Raw genomic sequence first — 26,855 nt, 5'->3', positions numbered from 1 at the left:
TCCTTTGATGTGTATTAATTAGCACCATGACAAATAGGCTGAGCATGAAGTCACTGTCGAAAGGAGCTATATGTGTCATTCCCCACCCCCACCCCCCACCTTTATTAAGCCAAGAAATTCACCTGGGCAGAAAGAGCAGTTGAAAAGTTTAGAAAGCAAGTGTCTTGGTACACTCAAGCATGGAGGGTACCCCTCAGTGGTAATGTCATTGTTGGCAGGTCCCATTCAGAGGTAGGACGTGTTTTCTGTAAAGCCTTGGGGCTGAATGCTTAGCCCGTATGCTGGGGAAGATGCATATGGTTTTAAAAGTAGAGATGGCTTGTTTTCTGACCCTCCTGGTTCCTCCAGTGGAGAATCCTTGTGTTGGGGTGAGTGAGTATGGCCTTAGTAGCACTGGGAGAGCGACTTGGTGACCCAGGCAGCTCCCATGAGACCTGAGCTTTAAAAGTCAGATGGCGTGGCAGTGATGCTAACACATTCCACCAGTGACCACAAAAAGTGGGTTTTGTTTTGTTTTTGGTAAAGGCCTCTTCCCGGTAGCGTGTGTCAGCACCATCTGGGAGGTCACTTCTGAGTGTCATAAACTTGCAGGCATCCAGTCCAGTTTTCCTTCCAGGCGCCCCCACTGTGGAGACAGAAGTGCCCACTGATTCCCTTTGGGAGTTGGTCCTCCTCTGTCTAGGACGACAGAGGCTGTCCCAGGATGGGGTATGAGTCAGTGCCTTAATGGTGGCAACTTCCTCATTGCTTTTCCTGAAGTATGGTCATCTCGTGGATGGAGGAGCTTGATTTAGTTCTCTGAGGAACTGGAAAGGTCGTCTGGGGGTAGCCTGTCACTTGACAAATAGCTAATCAGGCTGAGGGGCTGGGAAGGCTGCCCAGCTGATAAGCAGTGGGGCTGAGGCAGAAACCCACAGTAGCCCCTGTTCAGCTCAGCAGTATCCCACCCTTCCCTCCCAGGCCTGTCTCAGCATTTTCTGAGTTAACGTAACTGTACTAGTTGCGTAGAAGATCCCTAATTCAAAAGATGGGGGGAAAGAAAAACCAAAACCCTCAAATGTTCTTAGTAGATGTAGCACCTGAGTTTGAGTGTCGAGAACCATTTCTCTGAGGAATCGTGGGTCAGCTGGTGATAAAGCCACAAAAAATCAGGACCCTATCCAGCAAGGTAGAGTGACCATTTGAAGATGAACAGGTGTCCCTGTTAATTTACAAATGGGACCACTGAGATGGAGAAAGAGGAAGTGACGTTTGCTGGTGCTCAGGAGTCAGAAGACGACAGCCCACCATTTGTGTGTGGCTCATGAGCCGAGAATGGTTTTTACTTTTTAAAATGGTTTAAAAAAAATACAAAAAAAAAAAAAAAAAACCCAAAAACCCCACCCAAAGCAGAAGACTCTTGTGGCATGTGAAAGCTATATGAAATTCACATTTCAGCATCCCTAACGGTGTTCTGCTGGAAGCCGGCTGTGTTGTCTGTGGCTGCTGCCCCAGGACCACAGCAGAGGTGGAGAGTTTCAGTGGAGACTGTATGGCTCACAAAGCTGAAAATACTCACTTTGGGCCCCTGGCAAGCAAAGCTGGTGACCCCTGATTTGACTAAGAGTGGAGGTGGGACTCGAACCCTGGGCTCCAGCTTCCAAATGGGGTTCTTCCCTGGGACTTGAGCAGTGACCGAGGTGGGGAGTGTTCTTTTCCTATGGCGGCCTTGGAGGGCCTCACTAGAAGCACCAGATGTGAGGGGTTGGAGAGTGCATGGCAGGGACTTGTAGCTGCAAGGGATGGAAAACACCCATCACCCAACCCCTGGAAAGTTCACAAAGCTGGCTGTGTTGGCTCCACAGTGCTTCACGAAGAAACAGGGTTACAGCCTGGGATGTTACTGCTTCAGACAAGAAGTGGCAACAAGACTTGGGGACGGAACACTTTGGGAAGATTAGGTATGAAAAGCAAAATTGTTTTACGAGGGTCCTACTTAGGCATTAAGGTTATTATCTTTTTTTAAAAAGAGATTTTCCATCTGTCCCTATTTTCCTCCAAACCTGTTTGACCAGCAGATAACTTTCTCAGGCCCTGGTAAATAGTCTGAGTTATTTTTTGTATTATTTTCTTTTCCTTGCATTGTTAGTTTTTCATAAACAAAAAGTCAGTTCACTTCTAAGCTGCTGTGATCACATGAAACCAAAAAACAAAATAAAACCCAGAACACCCAGTCAGCATCTGGCAAGTGGGAAAAGAAAAAGGGAAAAAAAAAAAAATAGAGAAGGCCAAATTGGTTAATGTTTTATCTTCCCGCTCCCCAAGCCATGTGGTAAAAGGAAAAAAATTCCTCCAGGATCGAATGGAATTCTAGCTCGCGAGGGCCTAGGCTAACGGTTTTTGTCTCAGGGTTTCCCCAGCTTGGAGTGGCTCTCCTGAGCCAGTGGGACCAGCTGAGCCACACTATGCTGGGTGAGAAGATAAAAGATGCTCAGGCGTTCCAGGAGAAGCATGCTTTCTGACTCCTGGACAGACCTGTCCCTTAACAGAGACAACACCCCATTGCTGGTGGCAGAGGCGCAGGCCCAGGAAAAACTTCCCAAGTCAGTCTGTCCCGAAAGGCACCGGCTTGTCTCACTAGCAGCTCAGTGTTCAGGAGAAAACGGGCAAAAGAATTTCCCATCTCCCATCTAAATTGCACTGCAGATAAGGGAAAACAAATAGTGTGCACCGTATGAGGTCCTTAAAACTACTTAAACAACAAATGAATGCCTTGAAAAAAGAAAAAAAAACAGTCCAGACGTTGAAAGTTCCTCTGGGAGCAAGCAAGTTTGGATGTGAGAGAGTGGGGGAAGGGAGAGAGAAAACAGTTAATCTGGGAGCAAACGCTTGAGCCCTTAATTAGAGGGGTGTAAGCGGGACAGAGTGAGGATGGCTGGTAACTTGTTAAAACAGAGTTTCCCCAGCTCCAGCGGGAGGAAGGAAGGAAGGAAGGAAGGAAGGAAGCAAGAAGGAACAGCTTCAAGAATTTTAATGGTTGTAATTAAGTACAGCAGCTATGAATTGTTTAGGGGCTTAATTTAACCTTACCCAAGGAGGCTCCAAGTTCCTACTTGCTTGGTCCCCTGAACTTGGGTTATTTCTGTGGTCAGAGCAATTGAAACTTTTTCAGGTGCCAGGGCTGCAGCAGTCAGCATTTTCCACAAGAGTTCCAGGGTTGGCTGGCCTGGTCTCGTGTGATCGTGGGACGGGGAGTGGCAGCAGAAAGTTGTGAGGCACAGGCTGCCCTTTGCAAGCACCCGCATGCCCACATATGCACGCGTGTGCACGCACACACACACACGCATGCTTGAGAAATAAGAGAGGAACACCCCACAGCCAACTAAGTTCTCTTTCTCTTCCCTCCTGCAGATCTATCTGATTCCACATTGTCTTACACTGAAACAGAGGCCGCCAACTCCCTCATCACAGCTCCGGGTGAATTCTCAGGTTGGCATTTCTTTTTCCTTGCATGCTACTGTTATGTTGAATTTAAGGAGGGGGTCCGGTGGCAGGGGCCTGATGGAGGTCTTGTCGTTGTCCCTCCGCCTTTTCTTTTCCCTGGGCCTCCTACCCCTCAAGGAGAAGACGGCCAGTGTGTTCATCACTGGTGTTCTTGGGGTGAAGAACAGTCTGTATGAACGGGGCCTACGGGTGAGAACCTGTCCAGTGTCTGGCAATCCATGCTTTAACCAGTTGTCTCTTGTGGAAATGATAAAAACCCAGCCCAACTCTCCATCCCGATTTTGAAGGGATCCTTTCCCCCAGCTGCCGAGAGGCAGCAAAATGGATGTGTTTGTTTGCATTGTCTTTGTAGGTTTCTCTTATCCCCACCTCTAGGGAAGGACTGATGTGAAGGGTCAGAAGAGGAGAAAGTGGAGTGGGTAGAACATTCATGAAGTCTGAGCAGTGAGGAGTTTTCCAGAGGTTGTGGTTTCCATGTCTCTCTCTGGGCAGTGGATGCTGAGCTAGGAAGCAGAGAGAACTCTGCTGTAGAGCCTCCTCCCACCCCCAGCATTTAAGTGTTGGCCATAGGGTCTTTCCCATTCTGGGGAAGATGTAGATCAAGCTTTCCTTGAGAAATGACAGGTTAGCGGTGAGCCAGGGGTTTCAAGGGCCAGGAGAGACTCAGGTGTCGAGGTTTGTGGGGCCCTTTGGGAGCAGGGTGTGTAGGGGGCACTCTGAGGACAGCTGGGGCTCATGGCCTGGGTCTGCTGCATTGAGTGACAGCCCATTGGGCTGGAGATGCTTCCAGAGTGGGCATGGCTGGATCTCTGCAAGAAGGCCTCTGTCTGCATCTGAACCATCCTTCCCTGACCCCACCCCCATGTCATAATGGCAACAACAGTCATCGTAGCTATTTATTGAGTGTTTACTTCGGGCCATATCCTGTACTCAGGCCCTTTTATGATCATCAACTCACAACAGTAGGAAAGTGACTTGCCCAGGTCACACAGGAGCAGAGCTATCTGCCACCGTGCCTCTGTGCTCCTGACCACGGCTCTGTCCCCCACTTCTCTGTAAAGACTGGATGTACCTCCAATGAACATATTCCACGGACTTCTGTCATTGCTCGTGTACTCTGTCCTTGACTGAAGGGTCTCTTGATGTTGGCTGCTCAGGGCTGCTTGCTCAGTTCCTATGTCCAGAGCCCTTCCCCATCCATTCCATGTTCTGTCACAACCGCGGGAGAGCACAAGAGTGTGTCTATTTGGAAGACAGGGAAACTGGAAGCCAGAGCAGGAAGTGACTTGCGCATGGGCACAGAGGGGCTCATGACACAGCTGGTACTGCGGCCCGGGTCTTCTGGGCCCCACTTGCCTTCTGGTCTCTGGTGGCCCCTCTGACTGGGCCGCTTTGTTTTCACCCCTGCCTTTTGACCCTACTTCTTAAAATGTCTTGCCCTGAAAAACCTAACTAGAGCAGCACAAGAAGTTGTTGTTTTAATCCCTTCTTTGCCCTCTCTGCCTGTGTGGATGGAAGCCACATATATTTTGAAGCAAGAGGCTTAAAAGTATTCCTGAATGCATGATTCCATGTCTGTGCCAACCATCAGAGTGTATTTAATTTGGATGGATTGCACTGGCGTCAGTTGCATGGTCGGATGGATAGTTTTTCAGCATCCCTCCCCTTGTTAATGGTGGAAACTGCGTGTATGGAGGTGCCTTACGGGTTCATGGCATGTTCGCAAACGTCGTCTCTCTTGATCACTGTCATCCCAGAGCTGGCCTGGTGTGCGGCTCAGGCTGGAAGGAGCAGAGCCCAGAGAACCTGCTGGAGGCCCTTCCTTTACCGGGTTCCCGGGAGGGAGCACCCTCTAGAGGCTGGGAGGTCTCTGGAGACCCTGAGGCCGTTCGATCTGGCTGCCTTGGGGCCCAGTGGGCCCGTGTTTGGGGTTCCCACCCAGTTATCCCAGAGCGGTCTTTGGTTCTGACTGGTGGGGTAGCGCTGGTGCCCTTTACTGTGGATGAGGATCACGTGGTTCTCGTGAGCAAGTCTGGCACCCAGCGCCTTGGGATTCTTAGGGGCTGAAGGAACTGGGGAGGACATTTGGGATTTCCTGTTGGGGGGTGATTGGTCTGAGTTGCGGGTGGTCTCAGTAGGCGAGTAGAGCATTCCCTCCAGTGCGATCATCCAAGCCTGCCTCAGGGATGGCACAGGTCTCCTCCCGCTTGGGGGTCTCACGGTTCAGCTTTCCCAGCTTACTCGTGCCGTGGGGACCCCAGGACCAATGGGGTTGGCACTGCCCCTGCATGCTGGGAGCACGCAGAGTTGGGGCTTTGGGTGGCTGTCACCCTGGAGGATAGGCTCAGGCAGGGAGGCCCTGCAGGATGAGAAGAATGGCCAGAGAGGTCTCAGTGGATGGTAAACCAAGACTCATCCTATAAAGATGGGTGCAAAGGGCAGGGCGGGAGGTGAGGTGGGAAAGGTGAGGGCTCCAAGTGGGCAGAATGTGCTGGGCCAGGCCCGTAACGTTCAAGGACAGATGATAAGGATGCTGATGCTGACCTTCATTTATTTAACGTTTGACGTTCACAGTTAGCACTTTGCTAACTGCTGGTTGTTCTCTGTCTCGTTGACTCATTACCACAGCCCAGTGACACAGATGTGACCCCCCGTTTCACAGGTGAGGACACTGAGGCTCGCTGCCAGGCCACTGCCCCAAATTCCCAAACCGGAGGTGGCAGGCTTGGGATGGGAGCCTGAGCCGTGTGACTGCCCAGCTCACGCATCGTGTAGGGCCCACCCAGCTTCCCATGGCAGCGATCCCAGCCTCCTCCCCCAGCCACACCTGGCCAGGTAGAGTGAGCCACCTGTGTGGCTCACTCTAGAGTGAGTCTAGAGTGAGTCAGCCTCTCACTCTAGAGTGGGTCAGCCTGTGCTGATTGAAGCACCAGGGACAGGGCTGGGGCCTGGCAAGAGGCAGCTCCCTAATGGGTGAACCTTGCCAACCACCCAGAGACCAGCTCAGCCACCACCCCAGTCCCCTCTGTCTCTCTGCATCCCAGGGGGCGCCGCTGCCCCTGAGAGCCTGGCCTCTCTCAGCATCCTGGGACCCGTGTCTCTGGAGCAGGGTGTCTGCAGCCCGGGCCGGAGACCGCCCTTGTTTGCACAATGACAATGGCAGCACCCGGCCCGAGCCTGGCTATTTTTATCCAGCTCCAAGGTCTCTCTGCTTCTCTTTCCTGTCCTGTTGTTGAGGCCGCATTAGGGGAACAGGGTGGGGGTTTTGAGGCGCAGTCATAGCTGGGGCATTTGAGGACACATCGGTGGGTGTCGTGGGGGCAGCAGGACACACGTCTGTCTTGGTTCAGCCTTCTGCTGAATGCTTGACACTCTCTCATCTGATCTGTACGTCACCTCCCCATGTTGATACGTGATCCACACCATCGACAACTGAAGCTCATGGGGGCAGGTGACTTCACAAAGATCACCCAGTAAGGGGCCAGAATGTGGAGCTGCCACTGAGTAAAGGACCCTTACACCTAGAGTCTTCAGTGGGATTTAGGAAACACTGAAAGCCTAGATGTCCCTTCTGGCGTGCCTTTAGGTCCTTGACACTCTGGCTTCCTTGCCTGACTGCTGCCCCTTGACTGCCTAAAGCCCCCTCAGGTCATCCTCTTCTTTTCTACAACATCTCCACCCCTTTCCCATTCCCTTGATTTTGATTTAGTTTGGGGAGGAAAGCAAGATTTGCTCTAGTTAAATTCATACTAAAGTGTGAGTGGCTGGTAGGCAACTCTTTTTGGCAACCGAAAAGCAAGATATGTGATAATTCAAAGAAATTGTAAGATAAAGGGCCGCACGGGAATGACCATTCTGAGGGCTGGGTTCTCTGGGCTCTAGGTTAGAAGCACAGAATGAGCAAGACATAAGGAGCTTTTTTGCCCTGGATGAGGAGGGGCAGCCAGGCCAGAGTCGGTGCTGAGTGAACTCTGGGCGTGGACCAAGGCTTGTGGTGATGCGCTGCTTTCGAAGCCAGGCCTGCCTGACTCCAGTGCTTGGGGGCTGGGGTGTGGAGCACTGGTTCTGCAGGAACTAGTGACTCCCCTCTAGGATAGAATATCCCATTCTAGTGCCTACTGGATAACTGTTCAAGTGCTCTATTAAGCACCCACTATACGTGAGTCATGGTGTGAGCTGCCTGTCATGGGCACCAGGCAGTCCTTTGTCTGGTACCTGACTCTGTGTACCAGTATCTCATCTCTTAGAGCATGCTGGTTTCTTAGAGCATGCATCGGTGAGGATGAGCCTCTCATTTTGAAGAGAAGGCCCGGGAAGGAAGAGAGCTATGTAGGACAATGTGGAGAGCTGGAGGTTTAGCTGGATGTGGATGTCTTTTGCCTCCACCAGTCAGACTGTAAGTGCCTCGAGGGCACAGATCATTCTCTAGGACTTGTGCATTCTGCAGATTGGCAGAACAGAGGCTGCCTGTTCTGGACTCAAAGGCTCAGAAAGGTCAGGAGAGTGGCCGAGGGCCACACAGCAAGCATATAGCAGGTGGGGCCAGGTGACAGCTCAGATGGGTCCATGCTGCCTGCCCACCTGCCTCCTTTCCTGTCACTGGTCCCCGAGGAGGTTCCCCTCTGGGGTCAGTGCTGTCTGATATGTGTCAGTGCCTACAGAAGTCAGTAGGGGAGTGAGTTAACGCAATATCGCGTCCTCTGCTGTTTCTGGGCTCGAGCATGCTCGCCTCAGAGGCCCTGGTCCAGCACAGACCCTGGACCTCCTCGTTCTCCAAGGTCCTCAGCTCAGCTCCGTCAGTGTGTGCTGAGCCTCTACAGCAAGGCGGGCTGAAGAGCATGGGCTGCACACCAGCAGGCCCTGGGTTCAAGTCCCGGCTCTGCCATTTCCTAGCTGTAGGACTGGGGGCAGCCATTTAACCACTCTGACCCTCGATTTTCTCACCTATGAAATCAGGGTGGAAAAGACAACGTATCATCTACAGTGAGGATGAAATGAGGTGATGCCAAGTGAGTCAGCCAAGGCTTGGCATACATGTGGTAGGTATGGCTGTTACAATGTGCCAGGCACTGTGCTTGGGCTGGAGACACAGACATAAAAATTACATCATCTCTGCCCTCAAGGCGCTCACAAACTGGTGAAGACACCACTAGTAGTCGTGGAAAGTGGTGTCAGAGGCAGTCAAGAGGGAGAAGGGCTTGATGACTCACTCTTGGTGTGCGAAGTGGCCCGGGAAGACTCTCTGGAGGAGGTGATATCTAAGCTGGGTTTTGCAGGATAAATAGGAGTTTACCAAAGAAACAAGGTTTAGGATTGAGGGATACAGTCCAAGTAGAAGAAATACCAAGTGCAAGGGCCTGGAGGTGTGAAAAACAGTCTGATATTGAGAAACCTAAGGAGGGTAGAGGGTTGGAAAAGAAAGTACCTGATGTTAGTGGGAGATGAGGCATGAGGAGTCAGGGCCTGGGTAATATATATATATTTTTAAAAGACTTTCCTCTGTAGTATACCGAGTATACAGATCGGTGTCCAACTTGGTGAATTTTTACCAACCGATGGCACCTGGGTGACAGGCAGGGCCTGGATAGCGTTGTTGTACATGACTGTGCTCAGCCTTCACATGTGACAGTGCTCAGGGCCTGTGGGTCTCGGGGGCCATGTATTGAGTGAGTTTAAGAAGAGAGAGCAGGAGGGCAAGGGGATCTACTTTTAGTTGGAAAGAGGGTTTCCTTTGGCTTTGGAGAGCAGGAAGGATGTGTTACTAGAGTTTGGGGCAGATGGTGACCTGACTAGTTTGCCTTGGACCTAGATCGGAGGTGCCCTTGGGTGTGGCCCACTCCTGCTCTGCCTACCCCCCAGGTCAGGCACCAGCTTGGACATTTGTGGATGGGGACTGGTGCTGAGCTCCTGGGTCAGGACCAGCTTGCCATTTCCAGTTCCCAAATGGCCCCAGACTCCTTGCCTCCTCTTGGGGCGGGGGTGGGATGCACTCCCCTCTGGTTCCAAAATCAGCAGCATTTGGATCTTAACACCATATCTCTGCCATGGGTTCTTTTGTTTGTTTTTATAATTTTTTTTTTTAAAAGGTTCTAGAAGCTTTTATTTATGGCTGTGCTGAGGCTTTCTCTGGTTGTGACGAACGGGAGCTACTCCCTGGTTGCGGGGAGCAGGCTTCTCCTTGCAGCGGCTTCTTCCGTCGTGGTGCACAGGCTCTGGGGCACACAGGCTTCAGTCGTTGTGGTGCACGGGCTTACGCGCCCCACAGCACGTGGGATCTTCCTGGACCAGGGATCGAAGCTGTGTCCCCGGTACTGGAAGGTGGACTCTTAACCGCTGGACCACCAGGGAGGTCTGTCTGCCATGTTTTCTTCCTGTTATAGCTTTGATCTACAAAAGAAAAAAAAAAAGGCCTTGTTTCCTCCCTAAAGCTTCCCAGGTATCTCACAGAGGAACCCATTCTTCCTGGGCTGGTCGTTTGGGGTTAGAAGAGAAGCAGTGAGGGGGTCAAGGCTGGAGCAACAGAGATGATGCCAGCTGTCCTGGGAGGACCAGGCCGCGTGAGGAGGCCTGGCCAGCATCATTTGCCAAGAAGTGCGTGGGGGTGGTGAGCAGTGCGCCTCTGTGGGTCCCAGGCTTGGCCTTGCCCTTTACCCTTTGCCCTGTGGTGTGAGCTCTTGTAAGCTCCTCTCAGTTTGCTCCGTATACATTGGGTCCATTGGACCACTGATCTCAAGGGCTCCCTGGTACCAGCTCCTGGACCTTGAGGGGTTGTGCAGAGCTGGGACTTCTGGCCTGCAGCATCTTAGCTTCTCATCATTGTCTCATCAGAGTAAAACTATGGACTGGAACAAGGCCACGCAGAAGGAGATGGTTGGTGTCCTGGACTCCCCACCACTCACCACCCTGGCAATCCTAGTCCCAGAGTATGAAAACTTGGGAACTAGAGTTGGGGGTACACTTAATCCGCGATGAATCCAAGGCCCAGAGAAGGCAACTGATTCACCAGAAATCACACAGCTTTTACACCCTCCAGGGTCCCTGACAAAGGACCCCAGGGCTGGCGTTTCCTGACTGTAGGCTTTGGGATGACGAGTCAGTGTATTGAATGCATATTAAGAGCCTGCTGCATGCCGGTGCCGGAGAAGGCAATGGCACCCCACTCCAGTACTCTTGCCTGGAAAATCCCATGGACGGAGGAGTCTGGTGGGCTGCAGTCCATGGGGTCTCGAAGAGTCGGACACGACTGAGCAACTTCACTTTCACTTTTCACTTTCATGCATTGGAGAAGGAAATGGCAACCCACTCCACTGTTCTTGCCTGGAGAATCCCAGGGACGGGGGAGCCTGGTGAGCTGCCGTCTGTCAGGTCTCGCAGAGTTGGACACGACTGAAGTGACTTAGCAGCAGCAGCAGCAGCAGCAGCATGCTGGTGCAGGTGCTCAAAGTGAAGAAAGCCAGGACTTTTCCCTTAGGAGCTGATGGTCTAGAAGGAGAGGCAGATAGCAAGCAGAGAATGGTGAGTGGTGCTAAGCGCTGTGGAGATGTGGACAAGCCTTCGTACCAGCACAGAAACAAGAACGGGGGACTCTCTTGGGGTGGGAATGAGGTGTTCAGGGAAAGCTTCAAGGAGAGAGTGATTCTGAGCTGGGCTTTGTAGGATGACTCAGTGTTCGCCAGGAGGACGATAGGATGGAGACAGCCTGTCAGAAGGAATGAAGAGCTTGTGCAGAAGCAGAGGGATATGCAAATAGCATTGTGTGTTCTGAGTTTATTTGTGGTGGAAGGTTAATACATGAGAGATGGGGAATAGGGTAAGTTGAATCCAAAGATGTCCTGAATCTGGAAGAATGGCTGGAACAGAGGGGTAGTAGTTACTGGGGCTGGGGGACCTCTGGCATATACTTGGAACTGAAGGGGCTCTGGAGCTTGCCTAGCATCCAGCACAGGTCCTAGCCAATAGCCAGAGGTCATTGGCTTAATGACATGAATGAATTGACATGAATGGTCATGGCATAAATGAATGAATGAATGAATGGATTTTTGCCTGGGACAAAGAGAAAAGAGAGAGAAGACATAAAAATAAAGACAGATCGTAACACATTTAATAATCACATTTATGCATCCCAACAGGTCTATGAAGTAGCTACTTATGAGCCAAATTAAAGGACAAGTAACTGTGGCTCAGAGAGATTAACCAACTTCCGAAGGTTACCCAGCTAGAAAGCAGTGGACCTGGGATCAGACCCAGGCGGTCCAGCCCCTTTTGGGTTCCTTGGAGTCTGGCATGGTGTCCTCTCTGCCCCCTGAAAGATATAGGACTCCTCTGGTTGTTGCTCTTCTGGGGCTTCTGTGTTCCTTGGTCTCTGAGGTTCAACGTGAACAGCTGTCATCGGGTTTTAGAGAGCCTCTGCTCGTCAATGGTTGCTGGATGAGTACCTGAGTACATCAGAGAGACGGCGAGTAGTTGAGCTTGTGAGTGGAGGCCGCTGTGCCGAGGGGGAGCCTTGTGGCCGTCCGTCCAGCGCTGTGTGCCTCTGAGCTGGAGGCAGATGGCCCCTGCCCCTCACTCCACCTCTGGTGGCCTGTGTCGCCGGGGGAACCGGCAGGTTTTCTGAGGAGACCTGAAATTCTAGAAAACACACTTGGTTGCATCCAGCCTAATCACAACCATCTGTCTGCCGGGCCGCACGGCTCGCCCTCCTGTCCCCGCTGGCACGCTTTCCTCCGGTGTCTGTAACAATCGGGAGCCGTGCTCGAGAGTTTCCTTGTCAGGGTAGAGCGCCTGTTGCCAAGAGCTCCTTCTTTGATGCAGAAAATATATCCTGAAGGTACTTTGTCAGATGTTTTTATATTAAACATTCTCCGTCCATGGCCCTTGGCCGCCATGGGAAGCAGAGATTCATCGCTTTTCCAGTTGTCCTCTGTGGAAAGAATTCCTGGTGTTCACGGGCCCTTTCCCTGTGCCTTTCCCCCACCCCGCAATCAAGGCCTGGCACCCCCAGCTTGAGAAGGTAAAGCCCGGAGGGGACTGGCACCTCTGCAAAGCCGTGGCTGCCCTGGCCCGAGGGAGGGACGCTACCTTCACCCCGTGGTAGAAGTCTCTGGAAAAACAGAGGTCTCAGGTCTGGAGCAGACATCAAAGGCACTGTCCCAGACTGCAAGGTGAATCATCGCCAAGGCTTTAATTGATCTTTAAAAGGCAAGGGGTAGGCTCAGAGATAGCCTGGAAGCCGTTTTCATCTCAGAGTTGTCCAGGGTAGTGCCAGCTCTGGACAGAGCAGGAAGGGCCTGGGCTGCCTGGCCTTCTGGGCCAGGTTAGGGGAGACGGTGGAGAGTGGGCTCGGTCACACAGTCACACAGCATGAAATCCGGAGGAGAAGGGGCGGGTGGGTGAGGCTGAGCCAGGAGTGCAGCCCTGGGAAGCAGCTGAGTGGGGAGGAGACTTTGCTGGGGGCAGGCACGGTGAGTAGGTGTGATGGGAGAGGGATGGGGGCAGAGTGTGGCCGGTCTGGCTCCAGCTCCAGTCTGCAACCTCTTGGGGGTGAAATGGGGCACCCGACAAGCCCTAAGCGGGGTCTTCCCCCTCCACCCATCTCTGCCCACAGGCTCCCCAGCCCTGTTTTACATCCCGGCCTTCTTTCCCCTCAGCTGCTGTGTGGTCTTCCACAGACTGCTCGTCTGCTCTGGGCCTTAGGTTCTGCCCTGCTGAGCCGAGGGGTATGCAGGGTCCTCCCGGGGCCATCTGCAGGGTCACAGGAAAAGAGGGGACAGTGTTTGCAAAACAAGGCTGCTTTCAGAGGGCAGAGGTTGGGAATGGGGTTTGGGGGGCTTAGCTGTGAGGGCTGTGCCTGGCACCCAGCTCAGGGCCTGGCATACAAAAGGTGTTGGGATTGTTTTGTGATTCATGGGAGCGCTTCCTCCCCGCCCCCCACTGTCCCCTGAGATGGAACAGATTCCACAGAGAGGCTCTGGCTTCACGTCCTGGGACCCTCAGCTCATGTTGTCTGTCTCAGGTCCAAGGAGACCCTATTTGGGTTGAGGGGAGCCTTGTTTCTGGGACTTCTGCTGTTGTTTGACCTGGGAGAGGGGCCAAGGAGGGCAGAGAGAGTCCAGGTACTTGCAGAGACAGACCTGTCTCCTCTGATCTGGCTGCCCAGCTGTGTCTTTAGCTCCTTGCCCTCTTCCTCGCAGGGCAAAGGTCAGGCAGAGCCCCCAGGGCTTTCTTTGAGTCAAAAGTTAATGTCAAATTTCACCCAAGGGCCAGAAGATCCGGGTCCCAGTCCTGACTCTGTCCAACATCTCCTGGTGGTCTCAACCTGCTTCTACTTGACTTCTCTATCTGTAAGATGGGTCAGTTGGTCTCCCACATTGGTTCTCAACCCTCTTTTGCACATTAGTCTCCTGAAGAGTTTTTGAAAAGCTCAGAGCTCACTCTAGAAATGATTGGGGAGGGACTGTGCAACAGGGTTTTAAAAATTCCCCAGGTGATTCTAATATGCAACCAGGGCTAAGATCCCAGAGCTCGACAGACCTAGAAGGGATCTGAAGTGCCTGGGCCATCTTCCCCTCAAGTCTGGAGCCTCGATCACTTGATCACTCCTGGGATGGGCGTGCCTGGCAGCTTTGAGCAGCTGGATCCATTCGTTGGCTGCTCAGCTCTCGTCCCATCAGCTGCCACATGTGATCTGGGGGCCGGCAGCGGGAGAGTGCCAGTGCGTCACGTCTGACCCTCCCTCTGAAAGTCGCCAGGTGCCTGCACGTTGGAATCTCCACACAGCCTGGTGAAGTGGGCATTGTGACCTCCAGTTTTCAGGGGAGATAAACGAGTCTGGGAGATCGTTAATCCGATGCTTAAAGACACTTAGCTAACGGCGAGTGTCACCTCCATGAGGAGGTTGCCTGTTGCATCTTCTGCAGGAAAGTGGGCTCTGTGTGGTTGCTCAGGAAAGCTGGAGGCAGCCCCACCTGAGCCCTGAGTCCCTCTCCTTGTTGCCCTCATGCCTCCCTTGGGTCTGAACAGCTTCACTAAAAAATAAAATAAGCCTCTTAGTACTGCACTGTCCTGCTTCTAGACCTTGGAGTAGGGATGTGGAGTGGGGGGTATGAATGACTGGATGCTCGTAGACCCAAGAGGGCAGAGGTGCAAAGCCCAGGCCTTGGAGCCAGAACAGACCTGCGATTTAAATCACTTAGCCTCCCTTTTACAAGCTCACTTGACTCCACTTGACAAGTAGGCTTTGCAGCCCCTCATGGATGCCACGGAGACCCCACCTATACCATAGGTAGTGAGGCAGCTGGAGCACATTTAGCTTTCTGTAAAGGGTAATTAAATGAATTGGTAACCACATATTAGCAAGAGGGATAGGACTGTGTGAAGCACATACCCAAGGTAGGACCTTCCCAGGAAACCTAGAATCTAATTGGAAAGATTGGGGGGAAAATCACTTCCTAGAGAGGCGGGGAAAATGCTCTTTCCCAAGTGCGCAGTGTAGGCTGAGAGACAGCCGCTGCCCAGGGTGGCTGCTGGGGGTGTGTCGCCGGGCTGGGGGTGGGGAGGGGCAGCCCGGGCCCAGGGGCGTGCTGCACAACCGCACGGCCATGGGAAGATGCTTGTTCTGGGAAGGGAGCAGTCCTGGAGGGGCAGTAAGAAGTGAGGCCCACGGGGAGGGCCTTGAATGCCAATCATGGAAGTCCACAGTTGTCTCTAGGGTGGGCCATGGTTGCCAACCCCAGAAATACTTTTGATTGATGGGTGGATTGACCATTGCTTTAGAGAAAAGGTTTGTATGGCTCTGTCTTGACTTGGAACATCATTGACTAGTTTTCCTATTTTTGAAATTGTTGCAAATGGAAGGAAACACCGAAGGATCTTCCTTTTTCTGTTTTAATTGGGGTATAATCGGCCTATAACATTGTGAAACTTCCCCGGTGGTCCAGTGGTTAAGACTCCAGGCTTCCACTGCATGGGGGCATGGGCTCAATCCCCTGGTCAGGGAACTAAGATCCTGCATGCCGCATGGCAGGGTCAAACGAAACATTGTTTTAGTTTTAGGTGTGCAAGGTAGTGATTTGATACATATGTGTATATATTATGAAATGATTACCGCATAAATTCAGTTAGTCCATCGCCTCATAGTGACAAATGATTTTTACTTTTTCTCATGATGAGAACTTTTAAGATTACTCTTGGGAACTTTCAAATATATAATACTGTATTATTAACTGTAGTCACCATGCTGTACCTTACATCTCCAGGACTTATTTCTCTAATAGCTGCGAGTTTGGACCTCTTGACCTCCTTTATCCACACTCCCCGACCCATTTCTTTGGGAGCCTCCAGACCTGTGGGCTTTTCCTTATTCCGAAAATGGAATGTTTATGAGGCTCACCCATACTGTTGGGAACATCGATGGTCACTCATTCGTTTTGGGTAATAAATACTCTGGGCACAGCCAGGGTTCTGTACTCCTGATGGGTACTACGGCAGTTCCCAGTTTCTGGCTCTTACCTGTGATGTTACGAATAAATATCCTTGGACAGGCCTTCCTGGGGACATAAGGACATGCTTCTCTTGGGTATATACCTGGGAGTGGCCTTGCTGAACTCTCCATCAAATACACTGTCAGCTCTAGTCCACACTCTGCCCGACTGCCGTCCAAGACCAGGACACTCAGTCAGTCACTTCTAAGGGGGTTTTCGTTTGTCCCATCCACTTTACAGATGAGACCAGAGAGAGGGCCAGTGCCCGTCCTGGGCCCCACAGCTCCCAGGTGACAGAGCCGGGTCCAGACTTGGGGTCTCCCCACTCTGTGCCCAGGCCTCTGCCCACATAGGGAGAGAGGGTGCTCAGCCCACCACTCAGATAATCTGACTTCAGGGCCCCTTCCCCACCTCCCTGCTTCCCCTTAGGCAGGATTCTGGCCCCATATCCTTTCTGAAGGCCCTGGGCAGTGCACTCTGGGAAAAACAAAAAGGAGAAAAGAGTGAAAGGAAACCAAACATTGGAAAAGAAGTGTGTTTCCAATAAACTGGGCCTTTCACCAGTAGCCAAAACATTACATTCCTGTACCCCGGGAGCAGCCGGTCGGCTCTGCCTCTCCGGGCTGTAAATTTTGCAGGCACTGGGCTGGGACTCTCGCCTTGTCTGGGGACACAGATGGACAGTGTCCTTGGGGGCTTTGGATCCCTGGGCTTGGTGGGGGGACATGTCACATTTTCATTGGGTTGGCTTGGCCCCCGCGGGCCGGGCAGCCGGGCCCTTCTGAGGGAGCAGTGTGAGAGTTACCGTAAGAGATTTTCCTCGCCTGCCCGCCCCCTCTCTTGCTTGGGTGCTTTGATGGGTTGGAGGTGTTTATAGGCTTGATTCATGACCGAGTTACCAGGGTTTTCCACGGAAATAACTTATTAAAGGGGAGGTGCACACAGCGACATTGAAGTCTGGAGAGGGGCGTGTGCATCAAAGGCACCCGCGGCCCCGCCAGGCAGCCCTCCTTGGCCGGGAGCTCCAGACGAGGGCCAGGAGGGGCAGGGAAGGGGCTGGCCTGGGCTGCGGGAAAAACACTTGGACTTAAGCAAATACTCCCCAGACAAACCCAAATTCAAGTCCCTGGAAAAAAAGGGGGGGATGGAGTGAAAGCCTAGCATCCCTGGGCAACCCTCCGTGGGACCCTCCTGCTCAGATGTGGGGACACATGTGAGTGCCCAGATGACGCATGGTACCCGGACTGACTGCTGTCGTGCCTGCACCTCCCATTGGCCCAGGGCTGGTCCTTGGTAGGACATGCTGAGGCTGTGGGCTTCCTGTTGCCTTTTACCAGGAGAAAGGGTGAGAGGGGTAGAGAGAGTTTTCTCATTCTCCCCCTTCCCGATGGTGCCTCTCCTGTGGTTTAACTGCATCTGATTTGTCCTTTGAGGCTCAGTGGAAGCCTGCCTTTTCCAGGAAGACTTCAGGGATTGTGTAGTTCTGAGTGGCTTCTCTCTTTTCTGAACTTCCTGTAGCTTTCATCCCTACAGCCCTCTGTTGCTCTGGGTTGATTTTGCACTGATTTTGTCTGCTGTTTCCAGCCACACTGTGAATGCCTTCTGGGTAGGGCCTAGGCCTGCCTCTCAAGGGAAACTGATGGTGCTGGTGCTTGTCATTGCCCACCTCGTGCAGGAAGATATGGATCGAAGTCATTTCCTGCAACTCAGTTCTAGCTCTTTGGCAGTAATATTAATAGTAGCCATATGAAAAGTAATAATAATGGCTAAACTTTGAGTATAGCAAAACACGTTTGTTCTTCCTTAAGCTCATTCGGTCCCAGTAAGGGGGCTTCTGTTATGACTTTGCTCTCATTTTTCAGATGAGAAAACGGAGGCTCAGATGGGAGAAGCAGTTTGCCCAGGGGTGGCAAACAAGCTAATAAGCGGCAGCACTGAGGTTTGAACACAAATCCACCTGACTTCAGAGCTTGTGTTCTCGGGCAAGTCACTTTACCTCTCTGGGTCAGAGTAACCCCCACATTGATCAAACTGGTTGGAGAAACAAGACAAGCCCTCGTGAGGCTGAATAGGGTTTGTTTGGTTTGATTTAGTAAGATGCAATCTATGTAGTAAAACTGTTTGAAAGTGTACTGTCCTGTGAAATTTGACAGTCATGTAATATTATCATAACCAAGAGACAGAACATTTCCATCACCCTCAGAAGTTACTTGGTATTTCTTATGGTCAACTCTTACTTCTCTCCCCAGCTGCTGGCAACAACTCATATGTCTTCTGTCTTTCTAGTTTTGCCTTTTCCAGAACATTCTACAGATGTAATCACATTGGAAGTGGCCTTTTGTAACTGTTTCTTTAGCTCAGAATAATGCTTTGAGATTCATTTGTGGTGTTGCATGGATGGATATTTGGATTATTTCCAATGTTTTTGGCTATAAACATTTTGTACTCAGGTTTGAGATTATTGGGTATATGGCTAAAGGTATATTTAACTTTATAAAGAATTGCCACATGGTTTTCCATGGTTTGTACCATTTTACCATCTCACTAGCAGCATAAGAGAGTTCCAGTTACTCTTCATCCTCATCAGCTCTTAGTATGGGCAGTTTATTTTTGAGTTATTGTAATAGATATATGTGGGCTTCCCTGGTGGCTCAGAGGTTAAAGCATCTGCCTGGAATGCAGGAGACCCGGGTTCGATCCCTGGGTCGGGAAGATCCCCTGGAGAAGGAAATGGCAACCCACTCCAGTACTGTTGCCTGGAGAATCCCATGGAGGGAGGAGCCTGGTGGCCTACAATCCATGGGGTCACAGAGAGTCTTAATTCATATTTTTCCTATTGATGAGTGATGTTGAACTTCTTTTCATGTGCTTATTTGCCATCTATGTCTGTGATATAGTGTCTGTTCAGGTCTTTGCACATTTTTTTAATATTGGGTTGATCACTTTATTATTGAGTTTTGAGAGTTCTTTTATATATTGATTATCAGTCCTTTAAAAGATAAGTATTTTGTAAATGTTTTCTCCCAGTCTGTGGCTTATCGTTTCCTTTTCATAATGGAGTCTTTTAAAGAACAGAAGTTTTTAATTTTTGCTGACATCCAGTTGATTAATTGTTTCTTTTCATGTTTTTGTGCTGTATGAAGAGCTCTGCCAGACCTAAGGTCACAAAGGTTTTCTCCTATGTATTCTTCTAAAAGTTTTACATTTAGGTTTGTAATCAATGTTGGATTAACTTTTGTACAAATTGTGAGAGATAAGCGTCTAGTTTTTTTTTTCTTCTTTTTTTTTTGCCTATGGAGGTGCGATTATTCTAGTACCATTTGAGAAGACTTACCCTTTCTCTTTTGAATTATGTTGGCCTTTTCGTGAAAACTCAGTCGATCATTTATGTCTGTTCTCTTTCTGGACTCCATTCTATTTCACTGTCTATGTGCTATCCTTTTACCAGTGCCATACTGGCCGGATTATTGTAGCTTCATTGTGAGTTTTTAAAAATTTTTGTTTGTTTTGGCTGTGCTGGATCTTTGTTGTTGCGTGTGGGCTTTCTCTGGTTGCAGAGAGCAGGGGCTTACTCGTCAGTGTGGTGCCTGGGCCTCTTGGAGCAGGGGCTTCTCTTGTGACGCATGGGCTCTGGGGCACGCGGGCTTCAGTGGTTATAGCTCTGCAGCTCCGGAGCACAAGCTCAGTAGTTGTGGCCACGGGATCTTCCCGGATCAGGGCTCGAACCCACGTCTCCTGCATTGGCAGGCAGGTTCTTTACCACTTAGCCACCAATGAAGCCCCTTAGTAAGTTCTGAAACTGGGTAGCATGCGTCCTCCCACTTTCTTCTTTTTCAGTGTTCTTTTGGCTATTACAAACGATTGCATTTCTATATTAATTTTAGAATCATTTGTTGATTTTCTACAAAATCCCGCTGGGATTTTGGTTGGAATTGCATTGAATCTATACATCAGTTTGGGCAGAATTGACGGCTTGATATTATTGAGTCTTCCAATCAATGAGTAGGGTATATCTCTCCATATATTTGGGTCTTTGATTTGTCTCATTGGTGTTTTATAGCTTTCAAAATATGGATCATACACTTTATTATTAAATTTATGCCCATTTTGTTCACATTTCTCGTTACTATTATAAATTGTAAAGCATTTTCCTATTACTTATTACTAGTATTGAGTTTATGCATTGACCTGGTATGCAGAGAATTTTAATGGCTTTGGTGCTTGGTGCCATGTTGCAGAGGGAGAGTTGCAAAGTGGAGAATTATTTTCTCCTGGGCTCTTTGGAGCATCACCTATGCCCCATGATTTTCCCTGAGATAGTCAAGTGTGAATTTATCCTACCAAGATGCATGTGACACTGAGTTGCCTCAAACTTTGGGCATCAGGGTTCTGTCTATGACATGGAAGGCAGTGGAGAGGACTGAATCAGGCGACCTGGAGAGATCCCTTGCAGTTCTGAGCCTGCTGCTCACTGAAGCCACAGGCTGGGAGCTTTGGAAGAGGACTGAGTCCTTGCTTCAGGGAATCCTGCCCTGACTTCACAGAACGGAGTGGGCAGGGGACTTGCCTGGGGTTGCACAGTAGTTGATGAGTGGACAGGGCTCCTCTTCTCAGACTTGGACGGGGAAAGACAGCCCAGCACGGATATGGGGAGGGAGGGAGAAGCTGGCGAGGCGGCCCTCGCTGCCAGCAGCCAAGAGGCCGCCAGGAGCTGTGACCCTCAGAAGTAGCCAGTTCACGTTTGGCTGTTTTCAGAGTATAAAAGCACCGTGCTTGGAAATGCGGGTTTTGGCTGACCTCGCCTCGAGTGTGGAGTTTAAAGGCCTTTGTAACTCTTTGGTTTGGAACCGGGTCTGGGCACAGAAAAGGGAAAACGCTGGAACCCGTGAGTGTTCATTCCAGTCGCTCTGCCTGTGGGAGACGGAAGCAGCTTCCTCTCGCCTTCATCACTGCAGGCAGCCCCAGATCCTAAAGAGTACCAGCGGGGAGGGATGGGCAGTGGAGGGAATGGGCATCCTCTGCCACAGAGGCCCCTGCCTGGCCTGAATCTAACAGCCCCAGGAGCAGTTAAGCACTTTATCCCCAACAGCTTTAATTTTCATGGCACCTCTCTGAGTTCTCATCCCATTGTACAGATGAGGAAACTGAGGCTCAGAGAGGTTTCACTTAACCTGCCAGCGTCACAGAGTAAAGAAGTTGTGACTCAGACCCAAGTTTTCTCTGAACTCAGAAGCTGGCGTGAGGGGAAAAGCCACTAATGGGCACAAGGTTTCTGCTGGGGTGATGAAGAAGTCCTGGAACCAGATAGTGGTGATGGCTGCATAGCGTTGTAAATGTTCGTAATGGCACTGAATTGTATGTTTAAAACGGTTATAATGGTTAACGGTGATTATGTGTATTTGTAATCTTTCCCCCATCCATGCTGCCTCCCGCATAGCAGACTCCTTGGTGTGTCAGAAAGTGTGGACTTTTGCTGCTGTGCCTTCTGGCTGGTAGGACTGCCCGGAGTCCAGGCAGGAGGGCAGGTGGGGGCTTTGGCCAGTGGCTCGCCATGACTGGGCTGGCCGTTCCATGCCATCCCCTTCTTTAAGAATAGAGAGACACTTAAACCCTGGCGGCATCCCCGAGAAGGTGCTGGGACACTGTCCCAGAGCTCTTGATCCACACAAAAGAGGTGGGACCTGGGTGACCATGGCCTGCCGGCCACCAAAGCCACGCCATAGTCCAGGGCTGGGCTGGAGCCAGAGCCAGAATAGATGGCCTGGTGCCTGCCTGGTTGGCCTCTGATCTCTGTCCCTTGGCACTGCTGAAAGTTATGACTCTTTCCCCCACAAGAGCCTTCCCCTTTGGGAGGAAAATTAGGGAAGGAAGTCAAAACCTTAGAGGCTGACATTTTTTTTAGACACACATAATGAAGGATGTAGGGGGAAATGATGGGAGGTACTTTAGCCAAAACAAACACACGAATAAATAAAAGGGGCTAAATGAAGCAATCTTAATCATTGTTGCACGAGTGAGAGTTAGCTCAGGTTGGCTTCTGAGAAGCAGAGCCTGAGATGGGGATTTGGACACGCTCAGCTTACGAGGTGGTGTGTCCTTGGGAGAAGCGAGTGAGGGAAGTGGGATGGAGCAGTAAGGGTGTGGGCTCAACTGGGGTTTAGCCTCAGCCTGTTCCGCGGGGAGCTCTGGGACGGGCACTGCACCTCAGAGTTGGGCACACCTGGAGGCAGGGGGTCAGCTTTTTGTTCCCATCTCATTGGCTGCGGGTAGGTGTGCACACAGACACGCATGCACACACACTGGGAGGGACTGTAATTGCCTGACCAGGACAGTTCTTCCAGTAAGGGGCATCTGTGAACCATTAGCAGCCCAAACCTCCCAATAGCTGGGGACTAAGGGAATCTGGGCCGGGCGTGTAACAGCATCCTCTCCATAGGTATAGAGGAGTTTATTGTTACTATTCTTGCTACTTTAGCTGTGTGCTTGAAATTTTTCATAGTGAACATTAAAAAAAAAAAATCTGTTCTGGGACAAGGGTCTGAGAAGAAAGGAAGAAAAGGGTAACGTTCCCCCAGTGAGTACTGGCTTTATGCCAAGCATATCACTGCCTTCTTTCACCTGGGTTAATTCCCTGATGCACTTGGAGAAGTTGACTTGGGACATACTTACACTAGAAGTTATTCGTAATTCAAATTTTAAGCAGGCCTCTTGTATTTTACCTGACAGCCCTACCTAGAGCACATGTCTTGTAAGTGGTGGAGCTAAGATTCATCCTCATATGGGACAGACACCAAAGCTTATGTGTTTCAGCCTGGATGGGTACAGCACTAACGAGGATTTTGGAGGCAGTATCTTGCTAGGGCGTCAAAAAGGTCTTCCCTGGGACCTCCCTGGTGGTCCAGTGGTTCAGACTCTGTGCTGCCAATGCAGGGGGCTTGGGTTCGATCCTGGGTTGGGGAACTAAGATTCCAAATGCCACGAAGCATGGCCAAGAGATTTTTTAAAAAGAGAGGTCTTGCCCGACAGCAGAGCCCAGTTAGAATCAATCTGGGCAACTTTGAATAATCTTGATGATGCCTAGGCTGCTTTCATTATTCATGAGTGTGGAAAGGAAGACACAAAGACCGAGAGGGAACCGTGGTCTGGTACCTGGAAAGTACCCAGGGTCCCTGCCCTGGCTTGGGCCCAGGAATGTGCTGGGGTGAGGCAGGGAGTCGGGGCCCCCGTTCATCACCTTCCCAATTCAGCATCCTCCCACGGCTCCCTGCCACCAGCAGGCGGAAGTTCAGCCTGGCACACGGGCCCTGTCCCAGACTGCCAGCATGCTAGGCTCTTTCTCGGCCCCCGAGCCTTTTGCTGCGCCCTTCACTTGGACTGCACTGCCAGGCCGTTTCTGTCCATCGGGCCAGCTCCTCCTATTCCTTCCAAAGATCCAACTCATGTCACTTCCTCTCCGGCGCTTGTCCTGGCCTTCAGGGCAGAGCTGGTCATCCTATCCTTCATTGACTCATGGTGCAGACTCAGTGATAGCAGTTCATGTCTTAGCAGGAATGAGCGAGGGGTCTTCTAGCCCCTCCACTGCTAGCTCGGTACTTCTCCATGTCTGCAGGTCGTGCCTCGCATGGGGAGGAACTTGGTAAGTGGGTACTGAATTGAAGGCAGAAGGAAGGATTTTGATGAGGGAGTGGAGTTCCATCTTTCCTCCCCGTCCCATTGTCCCCAGGAAGGCCCCCCTCTCCTGACCCTCCTCGTCTTGGCTGGTCCCTGAGTTCACGTGCCTGGAGCCTGGGCTCCTTGTAGCCTAAAGGTAAATAGGTTTAAATGACTTGAGGGAGGTAAAAAAAAAAAAAAATGCAAGTGAGCCAGGAAGTTGAGTAGTGCCAGCTCTGGACCTGGGTAGGTGGAAAAAGGCCCCGGTGGCAAACCTGGAGCCTTGGAGCCAGGCCCCAGCCAGCCTGGGCTGAGCCTCCGCTGCCCAGAACTCCCCTCTGGATAAACACGGAAGTGAGGCGCACGGCCTCCCCGCTTTTGAGATGGGCTATGGCCCAGAAGGGGGCGGAGGAGCTGGGGAGGAGGATGGGGAGCCAGGACCCCTCTTAGACGAGGGAGCCCTAAGGCACTTGCTCTTTGAGCATGGGAAGAATGGCTCTGAAAAAAATTGTTGCAAAACACACAGAATATACAATTTACCATTTTAACCATTTTTAAGTGTCTTCTTCGGTGGCATCAGATACATTCACGTTGTTACGCTATGCATCTCCATCCATCCATAGACTGTCTCACAAAAGGAGAATGGCTGTTTTAAAGTCTTGTGTTAAATTTTGTTGAAAATACACACCTAGATGCTGTTTTCGCATCACCGACTGGGGACATGAATAAAACAGCTGCTGGCTCTTAGGGAGCTCTCTTTCTTATGGGACAGCTAGGACCAAGGAGCCAAGGGAGGTGGGCTCCGACGCGTGGTGAGGGCACGACGGGATGTGTGTGGTGGGGCGGACGTTGCTGGTCTTGGACTCTGAACTGGATCCTGGGTGATGGGGCACGTGGGCTACTCGTGGATACCCCTGTTCATGTCTTCCCATGAAAACGGCGGGTGGTGGTGCATGAAACGAGTGCCGTGATGACCCAGGAAGCTCAGAAATAAGGAGAAAAATGACTCTTAGCCACAAGTGCCATGCCTGTTTCCCCCTGGCCTTCAGGAGCTTGTCTCACGGGTGTATTTTCACACTGTTGCAGTGCAATGGCAAAGAAGAGAACATTTTCTGCCCTCCTCCACCTACTGTCATCTTGGAATCGCTTTTCCAATGGCGCACCCCCTCCCACCCCAGGCTTTGGAATGCTTATGAATAACCCTGCTTTCTCCAGGGAGCAGTTCTACTGTTCCCCCTCTGAGGGATGGGGTGGGAGTGGGGTGCTGCTCCATTTGGGGCCAGAGGACAAGCTCGAATGGAGGGGCTGAACTGTAGAAGGAGCAGCCCAGGTGCTTTGGCAGCTTGTGGGGCACCTTCTTTTCTGAGCAAGCTTATGGACGGTGGATGCTGGGACTGTTGGTGCAGCATCTTTGGGCCCTTGCATTGCACTCTCAGGCACCCGCCTCTCGGTCCTGTATCACCTGTGGGGAGCTACGGCCCCTATCTAGCTGCACACAGAATCCAGGTGTGGATTGCTCAACCCAGCAGCCTTCCAGGACACTAGAGATGGCTGGGAAATGTGCAGCTTGATGTGTCCATCTTTCTGGGGCTTCGGATCGTCACTCCCAGGGCCTCCAGGGGAAGAGGGCCTCAGCCAGGCTGTCTGTCTCCCAGTGCAGCTCCTTCATCCTCCGCACAGAGGGATGAAGGTCAGGGGTTAGGGGTCTGCAGTGGCATCATTTGGGTTCACTTAAAACACAGCCATTTGCTTTTGTTTTTCAGAGAAGCATATAGCTCATTAATGGAAAATGTGGAAAGCATAGAAAAGCTCAAAGAGGTAATCCTCCCCCTCTCAGAGATAACTACTGGGAAAGGTTTTGGCTTATTCTGTTTAAATTGTTTTTCTGTTAGAAAACGTAACTTTGTGTCCTGCCTTTCCCCCCTCAGCACTTTTCCTAAACATTGTTTTTGATGGCTGCTTCTGTTCCAGCCTATGGATCTCCCAAGGCTGAGTCACTCGCTCCTCAGCAGGACACCCGGCCTCTCAGGTGGGAAGATGAACCCAGGTGTGTGGAGGGCTCTGCTCACAGGGCAGGCAGTGGTTCTTGCTTCTTCCTCTACTGCTCCTCTGGGCTCTGTTGCTCCCTAACTGGGCCTGGCCCAGGGAGGTGGTCACCCTGAGTGGGTGGTGCTAACCACTCCCTCCTTTGTGCTTGGGCAGCCCCATATACGGATGGCATGCCTTTCTCAGTTCAGTTCAGTTGCTCAGTCGTGTCTGACTCTTTGTGACCCCATGAATAGCAGCAGGCCAGGCCTCCCTGTCCATCACCAACTCCCAGAGTTCACTCAGACTCACGTCCATCGAGTCAGTGATGCCATCCAGCTATCTCATCCTCTGTCATCCCCTTCTCCTCCTGCCCCCAGTCCCTCCCAGCATCAGGGTCTTTTCCAATGAGTCAACTCTTTGCATGAGGTGGCCAAAGTACTGGAGTTTCAGCTTTAGCATCATTCCTTCCAAAGAAATCCCAGGGCTGATCTCCTTCAGAATGGACTGGTTGGATCTCCTTGCAGTCCAAGGGACTCTCAAGAGTCTTCTCCAACACCACAGTTCAAAAGCATCAATTCTTCGGCTCTCAACTTTCTTCACAGTCCAACTCTCACATCCATACACGACCACAGGAAAAACCATAGCCTTGACTAGACGGACCTTTGTTGGCAAAGTAATGTCTCTGCTTTTGAATATGCTATCTAGGTTGGTTATAACTTTCTTTCCAAGGAGTAAGCGTCTTTTAATTTCATGGCTGCAGTCACCATCTGCAGTGATTTTGGAGCCCAAAAAATAAAGTCTGACACTGTTTCCACTGTTTCCCCATCTATTTCCCATGAAGTGATGGGACCGGATGCCATGATCTTAGTTTTCTGAATGTTGAGCTTTAACATTTTTTCACTCTCCACTTTCACTTTCATCAAGAGGCTCTTTAGTTCCTCTTCACTTTCTGCCATAAGGGTGGTGTCCTCTGCATATCTGAGGTTGTTGATATTTCTCCCGGCAATCTTGATTCCAGCTTGTGCTTCCTCCAGCCCAGCGTTTCTCATGATGTACTCTGCATAGAAGTTAAATAAGCAGGGTGACAATATACAGCCTTGATGCACTCCTTTTCAGTGCCTGTCTCAGGTCACCTTATTGGAAGCTTTCTCAGGTAACCCCACCTTGGGGTGGCCAATGGGTGCTTGCCCTCCTCTGTCAACTCCCAGGAAGGAG

General features: G+C 51.1%; 1 protein-coding gene across 23 annotated transcripts in view; it reads left to right on the top strand.

The window, feature by feature from the left end:
• The window catches only part of SMAD6 (SMAD family member 6), a 232,618-nt gene that overhangs the window by 10,159 nt on the left and 195,604 nt on the right, over positions 1-26,855 (top strand). For 16 of the 23 annotated variants that reach the window (XR_015135381.1, XR_015135380.1, XR_015135378.1 and 13 more), the window contains exons 3-4: positions 1,845-1,940; positions 3,391-3,468. The exons of 1 other annotated variant lie outside the window; for it this stretch is intronic. Coding sequence is in view for 6 of the 22 variants with exons in the window: in XM_086322858.1 (XP_086178984.1) it covers positions 1,845-1,940; positions 3,391-3,468 (174 nt within the window). In the remaining 16 variants the exon portion in view is untranslated. Of the gene's footprint in view, positions 1-1,844; positions 1,941-3,390; positions 3,469-25,375; positions 25,431-25,540; positions 25,642-26,855 lie in introns of all 23 variants that reach the window. 6 more of the 23 variants (XR_015135387.1, XM_086322859.1, XM_086322865.1 and 3 more) reach the window with 3 other exon arrangements.

This window comes from Bos grunniens, chromosome 10 (assembly GCF_055505025.1).
Source record: "Bos grunniens cultivar Pamir isolate PY7600 chromosome 10, Bosgru_T2T1.0, whole genome shotgun sequence".
Lineage (NCBI taxonomy): Eukaryota > Metazoa > Chordata > Mammalia > Artiodactyla > Bovidae > Bos > Bos grunniens.
The sequence above is the reverse complement of the archived record's forward strand: the minus strand, read 5'-3'. Positions and strand labels throughout refer to the sequence as shown.